Here is a 27,743-nt window from a genome sequence, read left to right as displayed (position 1 = left end):
CAGGATATAGAGCCGCCGTGACCATGGCCGGGCAGCCGGTAAGTTGTCATTGCTTGCTGCTTATTTCCCAGCAGTTGTGCCACTGCGATTTGCGCCTGCTGTCATTTACAGCTATTCTATCCTTATACTCTCTTGGGGCTGCAAGTAAAGCAAGGGGCTAGGAGAGAAGGGATAGAGAGGGGCTGGGGGGGAGAGAAGGGACAGAGAGGGGCTGGGGGGGAGAGAAGGGACAGAGAGGGGCTGGGGGGGTGGGAGAAGGGACAGAGAGGGGCTGGGGGGGTGGGAGAAGGGATAGAGAGGGGCTGGGGGGGAGAGAAGGGATAGAGAGGGGCTGGGGGGGAGAGAAGGGATAGAGAGGGGCTGGGGGGGAGAGAAGGGATAGAGAGGGGCTGGGGGGGAGAGAAGGGATAGAGAGGGGCTGGGGGGAGAAATGACAGAGAGGGGCTGGGGGGGGGAGAAGGGATAGAGAGGGGCTGGGGGGAGAAATGACAGAGAGGGGCTGGGGGGGAGAGAAGGGACAGAGAGGGGCTGGGGGGGTGGGAGAAGGGATAGAGAGGGGCTGGGGGGGAGAGAAGGGACAGAGAGGGGCTGGGGGGGTGGGAGAAGGGATAGAGAGGGGCTGGGGGGGAGAGAAGGGACAGAGAGGGGCTGGGGGGTGGGAGAAGGGATAGAGAGGGGCTGGGGGGGAGAGAAGGGACAGAGAGGGGCTGGGGGGGAGAGAAGGGACAGAGAGGGGCTGGGGGGTGGGAGAAGGGATAGAGAGGGGCTGGGGGGGAGAGAAGGGATAGAGAGGGGCTGGGGGGGAGAGAAGGGATAGAGAGGGGCTGGGGGGAGAGAAGGGATAGAGAGGAGCTGGGGGGGAGAGAAGGATAGAGAGGGGCTGGGGGGAGAAATGACAGAGAGGGGCTGGGGGGGGGAGAAGGGATAGAGAGGGGCTGGGGGGAGAGAAGGGACAGAGAGGAGCTGGGGGGGAGAAATGACAGAGAGGGGCTGGGGGGGGAGAAGGGATAGAGAGGGGCTGGGGGGAGAAATGACAGAGAGGGGGCTGGGGGGGGAGAAGGGATAGAGAGGGGCTGGGGGGGGGAGAAATGACAGAGAGGGGCTGGGGGGGGAGAAGGGATAGAGAGGGGCTGGGGGGGAGAAATGACAGAGAGGGGCTGGGGGGAGAGAAGGGATAGAGAGGGGCTGGGGGGGGGGAGAAGGGACAGAGAGGGGCTGGGGGGGGGAGAGAAGGGATAGAGAGGGGCTGGGGGGGAGAGAAGGGATAGAGAGTGGCTGGGGGGGAGAGATGACAGAGAGGGGCTGGGGGGAGAGAAGGGATAGAGGGGCTGGGGGGGAGAGAAGGGATAGAGAGGGGCTGGGGGGGAGAAGGGATAGAGAGGGGCTGGGGGGGGGGAGAAGGGACAGAGAGGGGCTGGGGGGGAGAGAAGGGATAGAGAGGGGCTGGGGGGGAGAAATGACAGAGAGGGGCTGGGGGGGGAGAGAAGGGACAGAGAGGGGCTGGGGGGGGGAGAGAAGGGATAGAGAGGGGCTGGGGGGGGGAGAGAAGGGATAGAGAGGGGCTGGGGGGGGGAGAAGGGACAGAGAGGGCTGGGGGGGGAGAGAAGGGATAGAGAGGGGCTGGGGGGGAGAAATGATAGAGAGGGGCTGGGGGGGGAGAAGGGACAGAGAGGGGCTGGGGGGGAGAAATGACAGAGAGGGGCTGGGGGGGCGAGAGAAGGGATAGAGAGGGCTGGGGGGGAGAAATGATAGAGAGGGGCTGGGGGGAGAGAAGGGATAGAGAGGGGCTGGGGGGAGAGAAGGGATAGAGAGGGGCTGGGGGGGGAGAGAAGGGACAGAGAGGGGGGCTGGGGGGGAGAGAAGGGATAGAGAGGGGCTGGGGGGGGAGAGAAGGGACAGAGAGGGGCTGGGGGGGGAGAGAAGGGACAGAGAGGGGCTGGGGGGGGAGAAGGGACAGAGAGGGGCTGGGGGGCAGAGAAGGGACAGCGAGGGGCTGGGGGGGGCAGAGAAGGGACAGCGAGGGGCTGGGGGGGAGAGAAGGGACAGAGAGGGGCTGGGGGGGGGGAGAGAAGGGACAGAGAGGGGCTGGGGGGGGAGAGAAGGACAGAGAGGGGCTGGGGGGGGGAGAAGGGACAGAGAGGGCCTGGGGGGAGAAGGACAGAGAGGGCCTGGGGGGGGAGAGAAGGGACAGAGAGGGCTGGGGGGGCAGAGAAGGGACAGCGAGGGGCTGGGGGGGGCAGAGAAGGGACAGCGAGGGGCTGGGGAGAAGGGGCGGCGAGGGGCTGGGGGGGAGAAGGGGCGGCGAGGGGCTGGGGGGGGAGAAGGGCGGCGAGGGGCTGGGGGGTGAGTAGGTAGAGCGAGGGGCTGGGGGGTGAGTAGGTACAGCGAGGGGCTGGGGGGTGAGTAGGTACAGCGGGGGGCTGGGGGTTGAGTAGGTACGGCGAGGGGCTGGGTGTTGAGTAGGTACAGTACTCAACAGAGATCGTTCCCGCACACCCAGGCTCTCCAAAAATTCAACGCCTGGTGCTCACTGCTAAAGGGATCGGCACCCTCTAGAATCCAATGTAACAACAAAAGCAAGTGGCACTCAGAGCTGCAAACAAGGGAACAAGCCCTTTAAGTTTTTATTGCGGAAGTGCAATGTTTCGGGGCAAGATGACCCCTTTCTCAAGCTTGAGCAAGGGGCTGAGGGGGGAGAAGGGACAGCGAGGGGCTGGGGGTAGGGTGACCACCTGGTATTATAGCAGGACAGTAAAAACAATGCTTGATGCAGAAGTTATTATTAGAGGGAAAAATATTAGGAAGGCTGGTCATTTTTTCATTCCATCTATGTTCCATGGGTCACAAATTTAAGGGTTGCATGAAAACATGTCACCCAGCAGCAGGGCTGCCTATGGCAATATCATCAACATCCTCATCTCCCACTTTAAAAATAAATTGAACCAGATCATGGTTAATGAAAGGCAAACTAGTGTATTTACAGATAAGCATAATACATTTAGGAAGGTATGGGAACCCTGGTATATTTATTCTTTCCAGACTGCAGAAACTTTATCCAATTATTGAAATAACAGTCAAGGCAAGTAAGAGTCATTGCAAATTTTATTTGGGTTATACATAAACTGCTCTCCCACAGATGATAACCCTTCTAAATTTCATTTATAATATGGGACCTCAAAGGCAATATCATTCTGTAAATTTAAAAATAAGCTAATTTTGTAGTTCTTTGTTCTGCCTCTTTTTATTCATACTTTGGCCCCATTATTTACTAAAAGTGTGACTGCTTCTCTCCATTTTTCTCCCTTTTATGGATATATACTGTTCAGTACAAAACGGCTTTATTTTGACATCCGCTCTGTAACAGTTAAAATGCAAATAAAAATTATTGATAAAGACCTTGTATTTTTGTTTTTAGGAAGATCCTTCCCTTGAGAGACACTTTAAAGGCCACAGAGATACAGTTACTACCGTGGACTTCAATCCCAACACTAAGCAACTGGGTAATTTGTCAGAATGCAGAATTCTGCATAATTCCCCATATTATTACTCTATACAGTATTATGTTATCCTTTTGTTCATCATGCTACCGACCTCAGTACTTACAAAGTGCCCTATTGGTGAGAGCCAATATCACCAGCCTCTGGCCTTTTAGAGAGTTCCAGATTCATTATGGCGCATATGACTTGGATTTACATATGAAACGTTTATTTGGTGCACAAAACAATTATGCATTTATCCAAAATTCAAAAAAAATCAACCATACTAAAAAAGACAGAGGTATATTAGTGCTCCATGGTCCCTGAGCTTTTTCTTCCTAATGCATTTTGTGATTTTGTGTGATTGGATGGTTTATCATAGGATCTAGGGCAGTCCTTATCATGGCTTCCCATTAAACAAAGAATAACTTGCGAACTCCTAACAACAACCTTCAAAGCCCTTTATTCCTTTGCCCCTCACTACATCTCTTCTCTTGTGTCTCCATACGTTCCTGGGCAACTTGGTTGTTCCCCCCCTTCTGCCTTGCTGCCCCTTAAGCTGGCCATACATACACCGATAATATCGTATGATATTCGGTGCAGGAGGCTGCCGATATCGGTCGACTCGCCGATCGGACGGGTTAAAAGATTTTGATTGGGCGCCATAGAAGGCCTTCAGGGCTAAATTGGCAGAAGGAGGTAGAAATCCTATTGTTTCTACCTTATCTGCCGTTTCAGCCCTGAAGGTTAGTGGCCGATTGTACGATCTTTCTTGCAACCGAAAGATCGGAAATCGCCACGTGTGTGGCCACCATTATATTTGGAATGCCATCCCTTAATTCTTACAGAGAGAATCCTCCCTCACTCTCTTCAGAACTAAACTCAAAGACTCCCTCCTGGGGCACTCGCACAGCCACCTGAACTGGGAACTGGCATTTATATAGCAATGTCACCCACTGTAACCTGCAGCACTAATACCCTCCTGTTTGTGTCTGTGGTTACCCTCCCATTTAGATTGTAAGCTCTACAGGGCAGGGATATTTGTAGTAGACTTTAGGTATGGAAATCCAAATTACAGAAAGACTAATTTCCCCAAAACCCCAGGTCCCGATATTCTGGATAACCAGTCCCATACCTGTACTTGTTATAATTAATTGTTGTGGCTGTTGGATTTGGTGCTCTGCGAATAATACCAGTCTATTTCTTTTCACAGCAAGTGGCTCCATGGATTCCTGTTTGATGATATGGAACATGAAACCCCAAATGAGAGCCTATCGATTTGTGGGGCATAAAGATGCAATACTGTCAGTGGATTTCTCTCCTTCAGGTCACCTTATTGCGTCTGCATCCAGAGATAAAACAGTTCGTTTATGGGTCCCAAGTGTGTAAGTGGAAAAGTTGTTATGTTTCAGAGCCCTCTGGTGGCTATAAATGTGTTTACTATCATTGGTAGTGCTTGTCCATGCCAGAACCATCATTTAAATAGTGGCCTATATAGCAAAGTATACGGTGTATCCAAATACACCACATATCACTGTTTGATCACCAGACATTGCTGTGGCAATATCCCATGTGTATTTATCAAACTTGTTTTTATTTAGAGTGGGTTTTTTTCATAATTTTGTTTATCAGCTCTCCAGGTTGAAATTTCAGCCGGTATCTGGTTCCTAGGGTTCAGTTTACCCTAGCAACCAGGCAGTGGTTTGAATGAGTGGCTGGAATATAAATAGGAGATGGCCTGAATAGAAAGAGAAATACAAAGATAATAACTTAAAAATAACAAAAACAAAATTGTAGCCTAAGTAGTTTTTTTGGCTGCTACGGTCAGTCATCCCCATTTGATAACTGTAAACAAATGAAGACCAACTGAAAATTGCTGAGAATAGGACGTTCTATAACATACTACAAAGTATGTTTGTAGTATGGTACATAGTATGGTTATTCTATGCTCTGCAGATTGACAGAGGATAAGTGCTGAATAAATTACCCCTTATTTTTTTAACATTTGACCCCTGTTTACCTCCATGAAAAATTGTATTCTAATCGGTGCATTTATTGTGTGCTTTGCAAATGTGGTCCCTACAGCAACATAAATGGTAGCCTATGGCATAGCTGTAGTTTGTTTAAATAAACTGTATTAGAGCTTTGGAAGTAAACACACATTCCAGGAATAGTACATGGTGGGGCTGATTTATGAACATTGGTGCTAAATTATGAATATAAGGGCAGTTGTCAGTGACAAACAATCACCAAAACAGCCCACTACAAGTTGGAAAATTAATTTGGTAATTTCTTCATTAATCAGGTCTTGTGATTAAATGTGTGGAAAACCTTTTATTTTTCTGGTGTTTTTAGCCCTTAATCTCACATTGTTTTCCAAGTCACCACACCGCTAAGGAGTGAGTAAACATTCTGACAGACACAGTACTCCCACAAGTCCAGGAAGGAAAATGAAGTGCAGTTCTTTTCCAAGTTAAAGCAGCATAAAGGAGAAGGAAAGGTTCAGTCACTGGGGGTGCCAAATGTTAGGTGCTCCTGATATCAGAAAACTGCCCCTGCCTGGGGTACTTGTGAGGATCCTCTTCCTGCTTCTCTTGTATTGGAACAGGAGTGCATGTACAGTAGAGTGAAAAGCCAAACCTAAACAAACAAAATCCAGCTTTTCCATCCTACAGTGCATATGGGATTTCTAAAAAAGAAGGGAAGAACTTCTGGACCCTCCTTTTCTACTCTCTGTTCTACCCCCTCTTCTTTGGTTATCACATATTACCTCTGTAATAATGTGCAAGAAAAATGAATAAAAATTGCTATTAAAAAAAAAATAAAAAAGAAGGGAAGTAGAGGATCGCTTGCTAGTACTCTGGGCCGGTGCAGGGTGTGGCTCACAAGTCCCCATTCTACAATGTAAGGCTCATAGCAAATGGTGTTCCCAAACCCAACCATGCCGGCTGCGTTTCCAGACGAAATCCTTCTGTCACCAGCAGTAACAGGGGGTTTCCATTAAAGCAAATGACCAGTTATATGGTCAGGTCCAAGTGCTGCACTGCTGGCTAGAAAGCTGTGGTGGAGAATGTGCTATGAGCCAGTTTCCTCACAGTCTATTATTTGTTTATTGGGAATTTACCTGTTCACTTGCAACATGTGGTTAATTAAAATAACACTGATCCTTTTTATAAGTTTAAACCACCCAGACTGGCTTATGTTCCTGTCTTACCTGCAGCGTCAGCCTTACTTTATTCTTCATGCATGTCAGCTCCATACCTTAACCCAGTTCTGTTCTTTAACACTTTGTGCTTTTTTTCCAGGAAAGGAGAATCCACAGTATTCAAAGCCCACACCGGCACCGTACGAAGTGTAAGCTTCTCTGGGGATGGGCAGTCATTAGTTACTGCATCAGATGACAAGACTATAAAAGTATGGACTGTTCATAGGCAAAAATTTCTCTTTTCCCTGAATCAACACATCAACTGGGTGCGCTGTGCCAAGTATGTATCAAATGGTATTCCTTTCATTGTATTTGTTTTCTAGAATAAGTTTAATTTTAGGTTCAGCAGTGTGTCATTAAACTAAGCATGTATTAATAGATGTAATGGTGCCTCTACCATCCCACCAGAGTTATCTAAAGCTGGTTTATTTTTTTCTATTAGGTTTTCACCTGACGGAAGGCTTATAGTGTCTGCTAGCGATGACAAAACTATAAAATTATGGGACAAAACCAGCAGGGAGTGCATACATTCATTCTGTGAACATGGAGGGTAAGTAAATTCACAATAGATTTTGTATTTTAAGAGTGTTCTGTCGAAGGGCCCAATACATCAGCCTGTGTATGGCCACCTTTAGTCGACCAGTACATACCTCATGAGCCATGAGCACTAAGGTCAGCAACAGCATTCCCTGAATCCCACTGAAATGCTGGTGTTGGAGCTATTACTGCACCAGTGCTTCAGCACAGACTCTTGGATAAGCACCTTGAATAGAAACCTTTATCAAAATGGAATGAAAGCATTCTTATTCACACATTTACATTTAAATCTATTGATGGTAATGCTATTCACTTATACTTTTGTATTGCAGTTTTGTGAACTTTGTTGATTTCCACCCAAGTGGTACCTGCATAGCTGCAGCAGCAACAGACAACACAGTGAAGGTGTGGGATATCCGCATGAATAAACTGATCCAACATTACCAGGGTAATTAGCTTCTGTTAATATTACATGAACAACACATCAATTTAATGCCTATGTACTCATATCTGCACTCATGCCCTGCTGCAAGGTCTGTTTCTTGAATGGCATGAAGGTCAGTGGGACAAACACCCTATGGAGAGGGGCAAGTGCTCAGGCCTAAACAGAGGGTGACTGTTCTTTTCCTTAGCTTCTAGCAGCCACTGGGTACCATGCATGACAGTAGGCTTTTTTAAAGGGTAAGTGGAAAAACTTCTTTAATAGGAGCTTGCGCAAGTCTTTTAATCTTTGTCCCAGACACAAAAAAAAGGTTCATAGTTTTTGAAGGCATGCAGTATAGCTAAGTAGTTATGTCTATTTTGATGGTATCTTATAATTAATTATAAGAGTAAAGAGGAACCTAATGATTTTAGGTAAGGCTCTGCTCATTTGGCAAGGTCACTAAATGAGTGGATCTTTGCCTGATATGCCCAACTTGTGCTGGGCAAATGACCAGATCATAGTAGGTGCCTATGCAGGCCATGGGGAGAGGACTGCATGAATGAGTTGATGTGGTTCTCGCCCAATTTTTAAACCTATCCGATACATATCTGGCTGATTTTTGACCACATAGCTATCAGATAAGCTGCCGAAAAGGGCCCATACAAGGGCACATAAAGCTGCTAACTCGCTCTGAAAGGGCCAAATTGGCAGCCTAAATCTGCCCAAGTATGACCAGTTTAACTGTTTTTCTGTAACTTCATGCTTTGGGGAGTTCTTTATGTTTTATGCAACTGAATGGCAGAAGCAAACTAATCAGGGCCCACTAGTGGTGAAATTGTGATTTATGTTTTAAACAATAAAACAGGTATGGGATCTATTATTCAGAAAAACATTGTTTAAAAAGCTCTAAAAATATCTGAAGCCGTTTTTAAGCAAACATAGCCTGTAACTTAGTTTGTGGTTAATATCCAGATATATTTGCCAAGTTGCTTGTAAAGAAACCAGTAAAACTACAGGTTTTGGTGAAATATGCTCTGATAACTCCAAAAAAAAAATTAGAGAAAATGTATATATTTATGTAAAAATGTAATCTGGTTCTATAAAGACTGCGCTTTTTTTAATACTATAGATTCATTCAATCTATGATATTTCATTAAAATGTAACATATATATATATATTAGTACAACTCCAGATGGAAACCAAGAGATAAGATAATGGAATAGTATGAGACTATTGACACAGCCAAGTGCAGATAGTTCACAACGAGCAGCGCTGTATTTGATCACATAATCACTTCTTGTTTCTTCAAATGATTTCCGAGCAGTGAGCAAACAGGTCTTGGTGACTATTTACAAAGATTTCATAAAGTGAAAATGATAACCCAAGCAAATAAGATTTTATTTAAAGATCACATTTATTGTTCCAGTTCACAGTGGCGTAGTGAATTCTCTTTCATTTCATCCATCTGGCAATTACCTGATCACTGCTTCAAACGACTCCACTCTGAAAGTTCTTGATTTATTGGAAGGAAGATTACTTTACACCCTTCATGGACATCAGGTGAGAAGACAACAGCTGTCAGCCAGGGAAATAATGCTGCTTCTTCAGTGGTTAATGCCTCTTAAGGTGGCCATACACGTACCGGTATTATCATATGAAAAGAAGTTATTATTTGCCTTCTTCCACAGCAACTTTCCAGTTTTCAAATAGGGGGTCACTGGCTGGTTTTCTTTGAAGTGTAGCAGGAAATATAGTCCCGGGAGGAGTCTTTTATAAGAATTAATTTCAGAAACATCTCTGCCTTAAAATTGCCTCTACAAATTAAGTTATTCTGCCCATTGACCTGAAGAATGTGGTTAGAAAGAAACTATTTTAAACTTTTTCCCACCACCCAGGCCTTACCCAGTGCAAACATCTCTAGTGAAATTACAATTACGTCTGTAGGTGTCTCCAAATTTTACTGTTTTGTACATTTTTATATTGCCTTGTACGAAAAATGCTGTGTTTGATCCTAGGAGCACAAAATACTTTTTTGAGACTCATCACAATGAAGCCCACTGTGTGCTAAACATATATTTATATATCTCAATCTATAATTTTGTGAAACATTGGAATAAAAGAGGGACACTAATCGATCCCATCGCTGACAAGCCAAAAGGCCATAAATGCTTTACTGGTAATGACAGGAATAGTTAGGAGCAACAGGGATTCCACAGGAAACAAAAGTCAGCTCAGACAGGCTTGGAGGCTAGTTCCCAATGCCCTACAGCAGGTCTGGACTGGGATACAAAATAGGCCCTGGCATTTCAAGTACACAGAGGCCCAAACACCCCGACCAACCCTGATTAATAGTGACTGTCTATGGCAGGGGTCCCCAACCATGGTGCAATGGGCGCCTCTGATGCTGGCAGTTACACAGTGGTGTGCCGAAGATGCACATAAGTGATTTTCTGTGTGGTCTGCTCACTGGTCTGTGGAAAAATGTTCTTATTGTAAACCGGTCCATGGTGCAAAAAAGGTTGGGGACCGCTGGTCTATGGCATCTTACAGCAGCCCCTCTGGCATTTGCCAGAATCCACAGATTGCCAGTTTGGACCTGCCATACAGGCATGTGAGCTTTAAAACAAGATACACTGCAATGTTTCTGTGTGTGTGTATGGTGTTTTTTTAGGTTTTATGGAATTTAGAACTTTCTTAATAACCCATATATAATTTGTTTTTGCAGGGACCAGTTACCTCCGTGAAGTTCTCTAGAGAAGGAGAATTTTTTGCCTCTGGTGGCTCCGATGAGCAAGTGAGTGCATCATTTTACAGAATCTTCATAAATACTTTGTAGACCCTTAGGGGTGTGGAAACATGAAGCCACATAACCAGCTGTTGTGCCATAGGGTAGCAACAAGCTTACGTGGTGTGCTGGGAAAGAACCATTCCTGGAGACATATATATTACAAGTTTGTTATTCTGCCTTTCACGCTGAAGATACCTAAGCCTAAATGGTTACCTTTGTAAAATAACACTCAAGAGAAATTCACCTAAAAGGGGTTGTTCACCACTGCGTTAATATTTATTATGATGTAGAGAGTCATTTTCTCAGACAATTTTGTAAATGGTCTTTAACTTCAATTTATGTGTATTTTTATGTGTATTATCTCACTTTTTGTTTAGAATTTCAGCAATTATCTGGTTGCTAGGGCTCAAATTCCCTTAGTGGTTTGAATGAAAGACTGGAATATTTATAGAAGAGGAGTAGAAAAATAAGTAATAAATCTAACAATAGAATTGTAGTCTCACAGAGCAATATTCTTTGGCTGCTGGGTGTCAGTGACCCCCCATTTAAAAGCTGGAAAGAGTCAGAAAAAGGCAAATAATTCAAAAACTACAAAACAAATAGATAATGAAGACCAATTGAAAAGTTGTTTAGAGTTGGCCACCCTATAACATACTAAAAGCTAACTTAAAGGTGATCCAGCTCTTTCAGAAAATATGGCCAATTTTGTGACTTTGGTGATTGATGAAGGAAAAATGTACAGCACTATTTATAGTAACAAAAATCACATTTAAAGTGCATGTGCTTAGGGTGACCTTCTGAGCTGTTGCTGCTCATTGTTAGAGTGCTATTTGTAGTTGTTTAAATGCAAGTGCTTATCTTGAGGTAAGTGAGTGGAAGCATGTGACTGAATTTAATAGTGGCTGGGGGCTTAATACGTTCTGCTGCACAGGGGCTCCTTCTGTCTGTCAGTACAAGTCTCCCCAGGGCTGCCATCAGGGTGGGAGAGGGGGTACAGTTGTGCCAGGCCCAGAGAACCTTTTGCAAATTGCATAAGTTACATAGAAACTTGCTTAACTTGCCTAGAAACTTACTTAACTTGCCTAGAAACTTACTTAACTTGCATATCAAGCTAAAGACAATACAGAGAAATGTGACAGGGGCAGGCAAACGCCACTGACCACCAATGAATTTTAAAAGGTAAATTCCACTGCCCCCAAATGAACTGACTGACTTATTCATTTAAATTGATTATATGCACTGCTTATTATAGAGAAACATCATCTGTTTATATTAGAAATTATTTTAATGAATTTTATGAGTATCTCCTACATAAACTTTCCAGAAGGGGAATGACTGGTTATTGAGCCCCACAGCAACATCATTTATGTATTGTATGCAATACATAAAAAAGTTAAAAAAAAACTCCACTGACCCCTCCCAATTAAAAGACTGACTTATTAGCACATCAATTGTTTTTACTTTTTTTATGAACTACTACTGACTAGTTATTGGGCCCCTAAAATGACGCAGTTTGCGTAACTTGCAAGCTATCAAAAGCTCACATAGCTTCCATATCAAGCAATGAGCAGGGCAGAGCAGGAAAGAGTGTAGGGTTTAAACTTCCAACAGGTCTCTAACCATTATAACCATGAACTAACCATTAAATAGCCCATTAATTAATAGAACTCTTTATACAAACTGCTTATTGTAGCGTTACATGAACTGTTTATATTGCGCACACAAGTGGCCTGGCCAAAACTTTTGTACTGCGTGCTTGTGTTATACAAAGCTCCATAGTTTCTGATGGTGGCCCTGGGTCCAACATCCCCAGAGGACATAATAGCTCATTTACATCTTCAAGCACAGTGGGCAACTTGCACTTTTCCCCCAGTTGTGTTTAAAACCACTTTCATTAAAGGCTCTTGTGTCAAAATGCACTCCTTGTAGTAGTAATGACCCTGAAGTTTGGGCCAACCTGAGCACAACATTCGTGTGTTTTGGTTGAGTTCCTCCACCAGCTCTTTCTGCCCCACTACCTTACACTACTGGCTTCTGCCTCTCTGATTTATAGGCTTGGGTCTATAAATACAAGGTACTAGCTGGGTGGGGTAGGGTTCGTGTTGGGGTCTGGTATGGGTTGAGTTTTAGTCGACCCACACATCACTAGCTCCTTGGACTCCCATATAGTTGCTCTCAGCACCAATCAGTCCTTCCTGCCTTCTATTGAATTCTATCTGAATTAGGTATTGGCTATTGCGCCTACTGATGCAGTGGAACCCTGGAGCTACCGCCACCTCCTGGCCAGGTAGTAGCTCTGAGGTTCCCTCTGTACCCTGCATCAATAGGCAACGTACATCTGTGCTGAAAGAAGTGCTGGAAATTACACTAGGCAGACACAGAATATGTTAGTTGCAGCTGTGCCTGATTTGTATGAAGTGCATGCCCGGTTGCATCTGTTTTGGAAAACTGGATGCAGTTGCCTCTGCAATGACACTGGAACTCTGGGAAAACTGCATTGTGGGAAAAAAATTGCACTTTGCACACATTGTCAAGGTAAGTGAATGCGCCCTATAGCCTAATGTAGAGTGAAGTCTAATACACATCTAATGACTCTTTACCATAGAGCAGGGCTGGCTGTGTGCCTTTAGGGCTCTGGTACACGGGGAGATTAGTCGCCCGCGGCAAAACTCCCTGCTCGCGGGCGACTAATCTCCCCGAGTTGCCTTCCCTCTGCCATCCCACCGGCGAACATGTAAGTCGCCGGCGGGATGGCAGACGCGGCGAGGCGATTTCGGGAAATCGCCGAAAAAGCCTCGCGAGTCTTTTTCGGCGATTTGCGCGAAATCGCGCCGCCGCGTCTGCCATCCCGCCGGCGACTTACATGTTCGCCGGTGGGATGGCAGAGGGAAGGCAACTCGGGGAGATTAGTCGCCCGCGAGCAGGGAGTTTTGCCGCGGGCGACTAATCTCCCCGTGTACCAGAGCCCTTAAGGTTTGGGTTGAATATTTTCCTACTTTGTGCTGACTCATTTCTGGTTTACAAAACACAAACTGCAACACCTTTACTTACTTTCAGCAGCTGACAAAAATATAGTTCAGCCATTCAGTTTGGAAGCCTCACCCACTTGTATGAATGGGACAGCATTTCCATGTAGTAGTATTCAACTCATATGATCAGTGCTTCTAAGGTATGTGTGTCATACTAGAGATAAGAATTTGCTTTTACCACACTACCAAGCTATTTAAAGGGCAATTATATAGCAAATAAAGTGCCCCATATTGTTAAAAATAAGGATCTTTTAATTTACTGAGGAGTTCCATAACCTTATGAGGTATGATGCCAAAGGCATTTTTTAAAGGTGAAAACACAGAGCTACTAGCAGCAGATACTTGTCAAGCTATTAAAATAGATAATGCTGATCATTTACTTATAATTGCCTTTAGGGTGAAGACACACAGAGCTACTAGTAGCAGCCACTCTGTCTAATTGCAAAAAATAGCCTTCCATAGATAATACTGAGAATTGCCTCGCTAAAACACATGTAGAGACAATTAAATGATCAACATTGTCTATTTTAGTAGCCGTGACAGGTAGCTGCTACTAGTAGCTCTGTGTGTCTTCACCCTTGCATGTGTTAACAGAGGCAATTCTCAGTATTGTCTATGGCAGGGTATTTTCCTGCATTTAGTAGCCGAGACAAGTAGCTACTACTAAGTAGCTCCGTGTGTCTCCACCCTAAAAGTAATGGGTGACTTTTAGTGTGTCATGTAACAGAAATTACATCACTAAGCACAGATTATAACTGATGACATGCCCAAGTACCATTTATAAGGATGTAATTTACATGATATTCATGTCTTTTGTGTATTATATATATTTCCCTGTGTAAGGGAATACTTATTCCATTTGTGTGTGTGAACACATGGGTGTTTTGGTGCAGTCTTCTCCCAACAAGTCACTCTAGGTTCCCATTATGATAGGTGGCCCAGGTGGGTCTAATTTGTCCCAAACGAAGGAAAGATCTGCTTGCTTTGGTGACCTCAATAAACAAGTGGATCTTAAATTGTATGCCCAATTGTTTGCTTTAAGGGCTGTGACAGATGGGGAGATTAGTCGCCGCGCAACAAATCTCCCTTGTCGCAGGCGACTAATCTCCCCGAAATTCCATCCCACTGGCTAGAATGTAAATCGATGGCATACGCGGTGCCGCGATTTCCCCGAAATCCCAGAAGTTTCCCCTCAAGGCAACTTCCATGATTTCGGGAAATCGTGGCGCCGTGTATGGCATCCCACCGGTGATTTACATTCTAGCCGGTGGGATGGAATTTCGGGGAGATTAGTCGCCCTTGAAAAGGGAGATTTGTTGCGGGCGACTAATCTTCCCGACTGTCGCAGCCCTAAGAGTGTGCATGCTTGGGTCGGCAGCTGGTGGTATCAGCAATCTTTCCACCAGCAGACAAAAGGCCATGTGTGCCATCAGCATAAGCCTCTGTGCCATCAGAATTAGCCTCTGTGCCATCAGAATTAGCCTCTGTGCCATCAGAATTAGCCTCTGTGCCATCAGCATTAGCCTCTGTGCCAGTGTAAGAAGGTCACTTACCCTGTTCTACAGTTTAACAACCTGCAATGAACATTATAGGCACAACATGCATTTAACCCAAGCCCTCTTTTATTGCACTTATGACACATATTTTGCCACTATAAAAACAGAGAGAGCTCTTTGAACTCAGTGCAGTGTTTGCATTTGTTTCCTTTACGACACAGGACATTAACACGTGTAAAAGTTTCCGCTCACCTTTGCAGCTTGGAAAGGTTTCTACACATCTTGTGCACCTGTAACTAATTACAGGTATGGGACCTGTTATCCAGAATGCTCAGGACCTGGGGTTTTCCAGATAAGGGGTCTTTTTCTAACTTGGATCTCCATACCATAGTCTACTAATAAAACATTTAAACATTTGTAAAAATGTGAATTTTGTCAAAATACAGTTCTGTAATTGTTTTCTGGATACTGGATTTCCATAAAAGGGGTGCCTTTATATGCAGTCTGATACCTGCATATGCAGTCTCATTTGTATCAAAGTGATATTGTCATCCCATTTAACCCAGTCCCTGGTATTCCTAAGTGCAAAGACACACAGAGCTACTTAGTAGCTGCTACTTGTCATGCTACAAAACAGTAGAAAATGCCCTTCCATAGACAGTACTAACAACTGTCTCTATTAAAACACACGTAGAGATAATTAGTAAATTATCAGCATTGTGTATTTTTGTAGCTGCTACTAGTAGCGCTGAGTGTCTTAGTCCTAAAGCTCAGAAGCAGGCTGAGAGAATTTCGGCTTTTTGAACCCCAGTTCTTGCCTTGGGTCAGTGAGTGAGTGATGCTTCTACCACATCCCAGGCAACTGTGAAGCATCTGGCTGTTTGGCCTCGGAGCCTCGTTTTGCATTGCTGGCCCATGGCTCACATTACAGGTATGGTACCCATTATCCAGAAAGCTCTGAATTACAGGAAGGCTATTTCCCATAGACTCAATTTTAATTAAATATTTCAGTTTTCAAAAATGATTTCCTTTTTCTTTGTAATAATAAAACAGTACCTTGTACTTGATCCTGACTAAAATGTAATGAATCCTTATTGGAGGCAAAACAATCCTATTGGGTTCATTTAATGTTTAAAAAATATTTTAGTAGACTTAAGGTATGGAGATCCATATTACGGAATTGCCCCCTTGTCCAGAAATCCCCAGGTCACAAACATTCTGGATAACCTGTACCACACCTGTACTAGTAATTAGGGAGCAGCTCCAGGTAGACTTCAGGTTTTTTTTTTCAAAACACATCAGTTAATAGAGCCTCGCCAGCAGAATCCTGCATTGAAATTTTTTATATTTAATTTTGAAATTTTTACATGGGGCTAGCCATATTCTTCATTTCCCAGGGTGCCACAGCCATGTGACCTGTGCTCTGATAATCTTCAGTCTTCATCCCCCCCAGCAGCCGATCAGCAGAACAAAGGTAGCAAGATAGCAGCTCCCAGTAGGTATCAGAATAGCACTCAATAGTAAGAAATCCAAGTCCGGCTTGGGACTCCTCCAGTTACATGGGAGTAGGAGAAACAATAGGTTACCTGAAAGCAGTTCTAATGTGTAGCGCTGGCTCCTTCTGAAAGCTCAAGACCCAGGCACAATGCACTGAGATACCATAAAAATCATAATGGTATCCCTTTAATAATAGCCTAATAGATCTCTGGGCGCTGACTGTACATACACGGCATCATAAGTCATAAAAAGTAAAGGAAAATGCTTATTCTTTTATTTGGTTTATCTTTATAAATACAGTATATTCTATGCACCAAGGAACCCTAATCTATCTCCTTCAGGTAATGGTTTGGAAAACAAACTTTGATTCTGCCAGCTACGCAGACCTCTTGAAATACAGGCAACACGATCAGTTCCTCAATGGGGGAGATTACACATCAGGTGTCCCAGCTGCAGACAGACATCGGCCGGAGAGGAATGCACAGACAGATCAGGTATGGGGTACAGTGCTGGGGAATACATTGCTACTATAACATAACATCAGTAACAATACAACATTGTGTTGCTTTTCTTTCTCATATTTTCCTATGAAAATTTGCTGTGACATTTTATACTGTGTTTCTTTGAAGTGAAATACAGGCGGGTGCTGAATCCTCCCCTTAGTATGAAGCACTGGAATGCTGTACTTTTAATATTTTACAGGCTGTATAGTGGTTCATTAAAGGGGACCTGTGAGCAAATTAAACTTTACTTACACAATATAAATAATATAAATCTTGTTTCCTTCAGTCTTGGAATTAAACAAGCAGCCAGGTGCCATTTTGTGGGCTCTGTTATTAAAGAATAAGTAAACCTTTTTTTTCTATTAATAAAATTACTTCCCAGAATTGCCTACCTTTGTCCCTCTGTTCTTTCTGACCTGGTTCCTCAGTTACAAGCTGATCGATTCCTCTCCTTCCTTGTTCAGAGTGAAGTTCCCCCCCTACTTCCTGTTCAGGTCTCTCATCAAGAAAAAAAGCCCTGCTAATGCACAGACTGGCTCCTGCTGCCTCCAGGCATGCGCATAAGGCTCTCCAATTCGACTACAGGTAGTCGATGTAATGAGAGACCTGAACAGGAAGTGGGGGCGGAGCTTCACTCTGAACAAGGAAGGAGAGGAATCGATCAGCTTGTAACTGAGGAACCAGGTCAGAAAGAACAGAGGGACAAAGGTAGGCAATTCTGGGAAGTAATTTTATTAATAGAAAAAAAAGCTTTACTTATTCTTTAAGGCAAGCTTTGTATCACCCCAAAATGGAGGACCTGATGCACATACCCATGCACTGGCTACATGATTAGATGATGAGGAGGGAAGGGGGAAAGTGAGTGCTGAATGGAAAGTGAAAGTAATTACCTGCCCCACCTCTATGCCTAAGGGGAAGCCAATATATGATTGACAGCTGGGAATTGTAAATGCCTTTATAATGGGTATGGATTTGGGTTTGATGTTTAATTAAAAAAAAGGCTTTTTACTTATACCACTTTTTATGTCTGGGTGACAAGTCCCCTTTAAAGGAACAGTAACACCAAAAAATGAAAGCTTTAAAGTAATAAAAATATAATGCACTGTTGCCCTGCACTGGTAAAACTGGTGTGTTTGCTACAGTAACACTACTATAATTTATATAATAAGCTGCCGTGTAGCCACGGGGGCAGCCATTCAAGCTGGAAAAAAGGAGAAAAGGCACAGGTTACATAGCAGATAACAGATAAGTTCTGTAGAATACAATAGTGTTTTATCTGTTATCTGCTATGTGCCTGTGCCTTTTTTCCTTTGAATGGCTGCCCCCATGGCTACACAGCAGCTTATTTATATAAATTATAGTAGACTTTCTGAAGTAAACACAACTTTTACCAGTGCAGGGCAGCAGCACATTATATTTTAGTTACTTTTATACACTTTCATTTTTTGGTGTTACTGTTCCTTTAAGAGAAAACAGTTACAGTCATTACATTGCAATTTTTGGTCTCTGTTCAAATTTAAATTTGTGTGGCATTTCATTTAGCTCCTCTGTGCATTCATTGCAGGCAGATGACCTAGAGCCTCGTCACATTCAGATGTCTGCGAAGGATAGAAGTTCTCCTCTTAGTTATACATCTCGTTCTATTGATCAGCATCATCCGCAGGCGGAGGATGGAAATCTTCGAACTGTTGCAAGCACATTGGAGCACATTGTTGGGCAATTAGACATTCTTACACGAGTAAGTGCCTCCAGTCTGATAGCTGAGCGCTTCCTAATATGAAGGACATAAGAACTATTATTTTAAGTATTAAATGAGTGTTGTTTTAACCCTTTTACTGCCAGCCATTTTGGTCAAAGCGGAACTTGTATTGCCAGACAGTTTTTGAACATTTTGCACTGTTTCACTTTAGGGGCCTTTCCTCGGGGGGACTTTTAGTTTACCAAGGAAAACAATATATCGTTTTTTTCAGAACAACCTAAGCTTTCAAAATATGGTAGAATTTTTGTGTAATTCCAATTCTGTAACAAGATATAGGCTTCTAAATGTCTAAAAATGCAAAAAAAATCAAATTTTCCATAATATAATCACACATACTAGAAACAAAAATTATTTTATGCACGAATATACAACTGATTTGGAAAGTCCCATGTCTCCTGAACGTGCCAATACCAAATATATATAGTTTTATGGAGATTTCTCACTTGTATAGGTCAAAAACTCCCAGCAGTACACTACCAAATTCCCAAAGCACTGCTCCAAAAAAACTGCATACTTTGGATTTCAAGGCCAAAATTCCACTAACAGAAGGTTTATCCCAGAAAATTGTACATTTTTGGAAAGAACAGATTCTGGGGAATACAGAATAGGCACAACTGTCTGTCTACTCCAAACTATCAAGTCGCAATGCTTTCCTAAAGTTATTGGTTTTTATCAAAATTTGTGATTTTTTTTAAAAATCGCTTCAAAGCTTCTAGTCTATAGTATCTTATCTCCTACAGGTCATAAAGTAACCAAATAAAACACCCTAAATATGAATGCCTGGGGTCCACTGAACAGTTTGATGCCCAATATGTATAGGTTTACCTAAGTATGTGGCATGTAGGGGCCCCAATGTGAACATACCCCATATGAACTGTCATTTCTGTCATTTCAGCTTCTGCAAAATCAACACATTTACATCATTATATGTGGGATGAAGCTAGTAAAAAGTACGCTCACCCCAGAAAGTCATATATTTTTGGAAAGTACACATTCCCCCGAATCTAAAATGGGTACCCATGTCTTTCTACTCCAAAGTACCAAGCCGCACAGCTTTTCTAAAGTTAGCAATTTTGATGACATTTCCAAAAATCCCCTCAAAGCTTCCACTTTGAAGCATCTTATCTCCCACATAGCATTAGGTACCAAGATAAAACACCCTGAATTTGAACGCCAGGGGTCCACTGAACAGTTTGATGCCCAATATGTATAGGTTTACCCAAGTATGTGGCATGTAGGGGCCCGAATGTGAACATACCCCCATATATACTGTCATTTCTGTCATTTCAGCTCCTGCAAAATCAACACATTTACATCATTATATGTGAGATAAAGCTACAAAAAAGTACGCTCACCCCAGAAAGCCATATATTTTTGGAAAGTACACATTCCCCCGAATCTAAAATGGGTACCCATGTCTTTCTACTCCAAAGTACCAAGCCGCACAGCTTTTCTAAAGTTAGCAATTTTGATGACATTTCCAAAAATCCCCTCAAAGCTTCCATTTTGAAGCATCTTATCTCCCACATAGCATTAGGTACCAAGATAAAACACCCTGAATTTGAACGCCAGGGGTCCACTGAACAGTTTGATGCCCAATATGTATAGGTTTACCTAAGTATGTGGCATGTAGGGGCCCCAATGTGAACATACCCCCATATATACTGTCATTTCTGTCATTTCAGCTCCTGCAAAATCAACACATTTACATCATTATATGTGGGATAAAGCTACAAAAAAGTACGCTCACCCCAGAAAGTCATATATTTTTGGAAAGTACACATTCCCCCGAATCTAAAATGGGTACCCATGTCTTTCTACTCCAAAGTACCAAGCCGCACAGCTTTTCTAAAGTTAGCAATTTTGATGACATTTCCAAAAATCCCCTCAAAGCTTCCACTTTGCAGCATCTTATCTCCCACATAGCATTAGGTACCAAGATAAAACACCCTGAATTTGAACACCAGGGGTCCACTGAACAGTTTGATGCCCAATATGTATAGGTTTACCCAAGTATGTGGCATGTAGGGGCCCCAATGTGAACATACCCCCATATATACTGTCATTTCTGTCATTTCAGCTCCTGCAAAATCAACACATTTACATCATTATATGTGAGATAAAGCTACAAAAAAGTACGCTCACCCCAGAAAGCCATATATTTTTGGAAAGTACACATTCCCCCGAATCTAAAATGGGTACCCATGTCTTTCTACTCCAAAGTACCAAGCCGCACAGCTTTTCTAAAGTTAGCAATTTTGATGACATTTCCAAAAATCCCCTCAAAGCTTCCATTTTGAAGCATCTTATCTCCCACATAGCATTAGGTACCAAGATAAAACACCCTGAATTTGAACGCCAGGGGTCCACTGAACAGTTTGATGCCCAATATGTATAGGTTTACCTAAGTATGTGGCATGTAGGGGCCCCAATGTGAACATACCCCCATATATACTGTCATTTCTGTCATTTCAGCTCATGCAAAATCAACACATTTACATCATTATATGTGGGATAAAGCTACAAAAAAGTACGCTCACCCCAGAAAGTCATATATTTTTGGAAAGTACACATTCCCCCGAATCGAATATGGGTACCCATGTCTTTCTACTCCAAAGTACCAAGCCGCACAGCTTTTCTAAAGTTAGCAATTTTGATGACATTTCCAAAAATCCCCTCAAAGCTTCCACTTTGCAGCATCTTATCTCCCACATAGTGTTAGGTACCAAGATAAAACACCCTAAATTTGAACGCCAGGGGTCCACTGAACAGTTTGATGCCCAATATGTATAGGTTTACCTAAGTATGTGGCATGTAGGGGCCCCAATGGGAACATACCCCCATATGATCTATCATTTCAGCTCCTGCAAAATCAACACATTTACATCCTTTATGTGGGATAATGCTACAAAAAAAGTACATTCACCCCAGAAAGCCATATATTTTTGGAAAATACACATCCCCCCGAATCTATAATGGGTAAATATTTCTTATTGCTACAAAGTACCAAGCTGTAAAGCTTTCCTAAGTTTGCAGATTTATATGACATTTTCGAAAATCGCATAAAAATGTTGCAATTTGCCGCATTTATCTCTCACAATTTCTTGATAAAGATCAGATAAAGACAAATCACCCCAAAAAGGAACACCGGAGGTCTACTGAACAGTTTGATGCCCAATATGCATAGATATACCAAAGTCTGCGGTATGTACTGAACCCAAAATGAAAATAGCGCATAAGGATTTCTCGCCTGCCAGCTCAGCTTTTGCACACAGAGCCCCCTGTCAGTGTATTATGTGCCAAAACTTCCCCTAACCATACAGTGACCCCCACAAAACCATATATTTTTGGAAAGTACACATTCTGACAAATCCAACAAGGGTAAAGAGTCCTTTCTACACCAAAGTACCAATCTGCAGAGCTTTCCTAAAGTTATTGGTTTTTATGACATTTCAGAAAATCGCCTAAAAATGTTGCAATTTGTCGCATTTATCTCACACAATTTCTTGCGTACAAAGGCAAGTCACCCCAAATAGGAACACCAGAGGCCTACTGAACAGTTTGATGCCCAATATGCATAGATATACCAAAGTCTGCAGTACGTACTGAACCCTAAATGAAAATAGCGCATAAGGATTTCTCGCCTGCCAGCTCAGCTTTTGCACACAGAGCCCCCTGTCAGTGTATTATGTGCCAAAACTTCCCCTAACTATACAGAGACCCCCACAAAACCATATATTTTTGGAAAGTACACATTCTGACAAATCCAACAAAGGTAAAGAGTCCTTTCTACACCAAAGTACCAAGCCGCAAAGCTTTCCTAAATTTATCGGTTTTTATGACATTTCAGAAAATCGCCTAAAAATGTTGCAATTTGCCGCATTTATCTCACAAAATTTCTTGCGTACAAAGGCAAGTCACCCCAAATAGGAACACCAGAGGCCTACTGAACAGTTTGATGCCCAATATGCATAGATATACCAAAGTCTGCGGTATGTACTGAACCCTAAATGAAAATAGCGCATAAGGATTTCTCGCCTGCCAGCTCAGCTTTTGCACACAGAGCCCCCTGTCAGTGTATTATGTGCCAAAACTTCCCCTAACTATACAGATCCCCCACAAAACCATATATTTTTGGAAAGTACACATTCTGACAAATCCAACAAGGGTAAAGAGTCCTTTCTACACCAAAGTACCAATCTGCAGAGCTTTCCTAAAGTTATTGGTTTTTATGACATTTCAGAAAATTGCCTAAAAATGTTGCAATTTGTCACATTTATCTCACACAATTTCTTGCGTACAAAGGCAAATCACCCCCAATAGGAACACCAGAGGCCTACTGAACAGTTTGATGCCCAATATGCATAGATATACCAAAGTCTGCGGTATGTACTGAACCCTAAATGAAAATAGCGCATAAGGATTTCTCGCCTGCCAGCTCAGCTTTTGCACACAGAGCCCCCTGTCAGTGTATTATGTGCCAAAACTTCCCCTAACTATACAGATTCCCCACAAAATCATATATTTTTGGAAAGTACACATTCTGACAAATCCAACAAGGGTAAAGAGTCCTTTCTACACCAAAGTACCAATCTGCAGAGCTTTCCTAAAGTTATTGGTTTTTATGACATTTCAGAAAATTGCCTAAAAATGTTGCAATTTGTCGTATTTATCTCTCACAATTTCTTGCGTACAAAGGCAAGTCACCCCAAATAGGAACACCAGAGGCCTACTGAACAGTTTGATGCCCAATATGCATAGATATACCAAAGTCTGCAGTATGTACTGAACCCTAAATGAAAATAGCGCATAAGGATTTCTCGCCTGCCAGCTCAGCTTTTGCACACAGAGCCCCCTGTCAGTGTATTATGTGCCAAAACTTCCCCTAACTATACAGAGACCCCCACAAAACCATATATTTTTGGAAAGTACACATTCTGACAAATCCAACAAGGGTAAAGAGTCCTTTCTACACCAAAGTACCAAGCCGCAAAGCTTTCCTAAAGTTATCGGTTTTTATGAGATTTCAGAAAATCGCCTAAAAATGTTGCAATTTGCCGCATTTATCTCACACAATTTCTTGCGTACAAAGGCAAGTCACCCCAAATAGGAACACCAGAGGCCTACTGAACAGTTTGATGCCCAATATGCATAGATATACCAAAGTCTGCGGTATGTACTGAACCCTAAATGAAAATAGCGCATAAGGATTTCTCGCCTGCCAGCTCAGCTTTTGCACACAGAGCCCCGTCAGTGTATTATGTGCAGTAACCCCCCCCTAACTATACAGTGACCCCCAGAAAACCATATATTTTTGGAAAGTACACATTCTGATGAATTCAAAATAGGTAAAGTTATTTTTGTACACCAAAGTTACACCTGGCAAAGCTACGCTAAAAACAGATCAGGAACACTTATATAGGGATAAAATGTGATAAAACCACAAAATTGTGCAAATCAGTGAAACAACAAAATAAGTTACATGACAGTGTAATTAGTGGCCAGAATATCTGATCCAATAGTTACGCTGTCAAAATAAACAGTTTTTAGGTAAAAGAAAATAAAAACAAAGTGGTAATATGAAAAAAAAAAAAAAAAAAAAGCAAAACAAAAAAAAACCAAAGTGTTTGTGTATACATGTGTGTACATGTGTAAAAGTTGTGTGATAGTGTGTAAGTGTGTATATGAGTGTAAATAAGTGTATAAAAGTGTGAAAAATGAAAAAAAAAAAAAAAAAAATAAAATAAAAAAATGCTAAAATGTGTGCTGTAAGTGTGTGTAAATGTATGTAAGTGTGTATAAATGTATGTAAATGTGTGTATAAGTGTGTAAAAGTGTGTAAATGCAATTAAAAAAAAAAGTCCTTACCTGTTCCTGAAGACCGATCGCCTCCTTCGTCATTTGGGCCGGCGCTGGGGGAGAGGGAGGAAGCAGGAAGCAGCAGATGCGATGCGATCGCATCTGCTGCTTCCTGGAGGGTCCTGCGAGCGATCGGCTCGCAGGACCCTGATGACAGCCCCCCTGGCACATTGCCCAGGGGGGCTGTCATTGTTAGAAGCCCTCTGCAGCGGCGGCACATGCCGCCGCTGCAGAGGGCAGCGCTTAAACGCCAACGACGTATGAGACACGTCGTTGGCGTTTAAGCCCTTTTACTGCCAGCACGTATGCCATACGTGCTTGGCAGTAAAAGAGTTAAGGTATCCATACATGGGCAGATTTAAGCTGCTGATTCAGATAGAGCCAGCAGCTGCCCGCGTATAGGGCCCTCTGAAGAGCCTGTCCAACCAATAGCTGGGCAAAAATCAGGCAAACTTTGATCAGGCAGTTTTGAAAACTTGTATTCCTGTCGCTATGATCCAGTGGTTTGGCCTAAGGCTAAACAATCTGATCAGCCTGATGGTTGGCTTTTCAGAAAAAGATTCACTCTTTGGTGACCGTTACCTATTAAAACCCCTGCCTCTGATAAATGACCATAAAATCCTTTTCTCATCATTCAAATTGTAATTTGTTTGAATGGAGATATTGAGCTCTGTTTATGTAGAATCTCTCCTCCTTCACTAAGATGCCATTTTTGTTAGGCAATGAGATAAGAAGCAGCTTATAAAACAGAGAATGTACCTGTGGACTGTCCATTTGTTACTTACTTCTCTGCAAATGGTTACTAGGCAGAACCAGTAAGACAGACAGGGTGTTGAAAAGAAAATGTAGGGAAAATATACAAGTATGTTCGGCACAAGCTCAATTCATGCAGCTTATATTAAAAAGGGAGTGTATAGCCCCTTTAAAGGAACAAGGGAGCCCCAGAGCATAATTGCTCTTAACTAGCCCCATATTTATCGCAGCCCATTGCGTAGGATCTAAGAATGGGCTGGAGTTTTTATTTGAAGGCAGAAGTTTCCAAACTACTTTACAGAAATAACATGCCCTTTTTATTCATCTTCCAGTGCACATCTAATTCTTTTCACCTTAAGGATTATTATTATTATTATTAACATTTATTTATAAGGCGCCAACATATTCTGCAGCGCTGTACAATAAGTGGGTTTTATACATTGGACATACAGAGTAACATATAAGGCAATCAATAACCGATACAGGAGGTGAAGGGAGCCCTGCCCAAAAGAGCTTACAATCACTCATCAGTTCTCTGGAAAGCTCTGTCATTAAGAGATATACAGCATTTAAGAACCCCCCCCTGAATCTTGTAGGCAATTATGAATACTATATGGTGCTGGTTTCACTCTAGGCTTACAATGGTTTCTTACTTTAAAAATTGCCCTTTTATTGGAGAACCCATATATCTTCTCAGGTCCCAGTCAGTGTTTCAAATGAGAGTTGGGTATGTCCTAACAGTCCAGGTAGAAGCACAGTTTAAGGCACCCAGGGACAGGAGTGTATTGTCTGTCCCTATTTATATATACAGGTATGGGATCTGTTATCCAAGATACATGGGACCTGGGGGTTTCCAGACAAGGGATTTCCATTTGTAGCAATTAGTCAGCCTATTTACATAATGAGAATGATCAATTCCCTTTTATTAGCTTGGTCACCCTCTTGACATGCTTCTGCACCATTAAGCGATGGTCTTGTTGCCCCTTTCCCTTTGCATGGCAAAAGGCTCAGCACAAGGGAAATGACAGCTTTGCCATTTCCCTTATGCTGAGCAAATGGGTTAATCATATTTGACATTTATAGTGTTGATCTTTTCCATGGTAACCAATGTTTTAAACACATATTTACCATACTTCCTCACTAGGCAACAAGATCTACATATAAAGCTCCCGAACAATAAAACCCTTCCCACTGCATCATCACAGACCTGCTTTCTGTTACTTCCTTTGTCTCCCAGTCGTCAGTTCTTTGTATGGACCATTAATGGTTGAGCAGAGAAATCAAACTGTACTGCGGTTGCCTCATTCCCACTGAAACGTTCTATGAAGTGAACTGTTTATTTCACCAGTTGGAAAAACATCTGCTATTATTTTATTTATCTGTATAAAATTCCAGAGAAAGGGAAGTTTAGATAAATCTCAAAGCCACTAGCTGGCTGCAAGGGTCAGTGATCCTGGCATCATCCAGGTAGCAGCGTGCATGCCAAAGGGAAATGCTACAGAACAAAAAGTTGTGTTTGCCAGCCGACCACCACCATGAGATGCTGGAGTATGGTGTTAGTTCAGCATTCCTTAATAAGTTAGGAAACACCATTATTTATGCATTAACAGCTGAACAGAGAAGAGTCCAGTGTGGTCACTGCCATATACACCGCACAAATGTCTCTTACTCCTAAATGTCCTCATAAGATGTTTGACCAAATACTTTTGTGTTGTCTCAAGCATCCAGCTGTTGTATATTGGTTTGCTTCCATGCTACATTGTTGCACTATTAAAGGGCACCCTAAAACTGATTCCCCCCATCAAAGTTTGGAATTAAAAGAGCCCACACTCTGGTTGGGCTCCCTTTTCTTTTTTTTTTTTTTTTTTTTTTAAAATTGCTCCTCCCCAGGTGTAGGCCACCTGCACTGGGAGGGAGCTCCTGGTGTGGAAGGCATGTTGTTGTGGCACACCCGTTATGCCCTTTAAGATCAAGCAGGCTGGGGGGGGGGGGTGCGTTCCCAAACGCAGACCATTACGTTACCAACTCGTTCACAAGTCAGCAATGTTTGTCGGCCTATATATTGCCTGTATGTGCTTATTGTTCTGCCCCCCCACCTTAGCCTGCCTGACCAATATCTCAATTATTCTAGTTTTATATGAAAATGACTGTATAATTTTTAATCCATATAAAAACAAACTCTTCTTCCTTCCAGACCGTGGGGATTTTAGAGCAAAGGCTTTCTCTAACAGAAGACAAATTGAAGGAATGCATTGACAACCAGCAGGCAACTGTTTCACTCAGTCACAGTGCTACAAAAACACCATCATTTTAATCAATGCTTTGCTTTTTATTCAGGTTTTGACTTGTTGTGGAATATATATTTTTATTGTAAATATTTTAATGTATTGTTTTTAATAAAATGTTTTTGAATAAA

General features: G+C 42.7%; 1 protein-coding gene across 1 annotated transcript; it reads left to right on the top strand.

Annotated features, from left to right (window-relative positions):
• poc1a (POC1 centriolar protein A) lies at nucleotides 1-27,743 on the top strand. The gene is made up of 11 exons (NM_001016608.2): nucleotides 1-38; nucleotides 3,416-3,500; nucleotides 4,690-4,861; nucleotides 6,782-6,961; nucleotides 7,124-7,231; nucleotides 7,551-7,666; nucleotides 9,070-9,203; nucleotides 10,369-10,437; nucleotides 16,795-16,947; nucleotides 18,521-18,694; nucleotides 27,522-27,743. The coding sequence occupies exons 1-11, from the start codon at nucleotides 24-26 to the stop codon at nucleotides 27,639-27,641; spliced, it is 1,326 nt and encodes a 441-aa protein (NP_001016608.1). The 5' UTR covers nucleotides 1-23; the 3' UTR covers nucleotides 27,642-27,743.

The sequence above is a fragment of the Xenopus tropicalis genome, chromosome 4, assembly GCF_000004195.4.
Source record: "Xenopus tropicalis strain Nigerian chromosome 4, UCB_Xtro_10.0, whole genome shotgun sequence".
NCBI lineage: Eukaryota > Metazoa > Chordata > Amphibia > Anura > Pipidae > Xenopus > Xenopus tropicalis.
Note: the sequence above shows the minus strand (reverse complement) of the source record. Positions and strands in the feature narration are given on the sequence as shown.

Excerpts from the sequence above, each read along its gene's own strand:
- poc1a (NM_001016608.2), top strand. Across the intron at positions 9,204-10,368 it reads ACACCCTTCATGGACATCAG|GGACCAGTTACCTCCGTGAA; the intron begins GTGAGAAGACAA and ends TTGTTTTTGCAG. Across the intron at positions 18,695-27,521 it reads AATTAGACATTCTTACACGA|ACCGTGGGGATTTTAGAGCA; the intron begins GTAAGTGCCTCC and ends TCTTCCTTCCAG.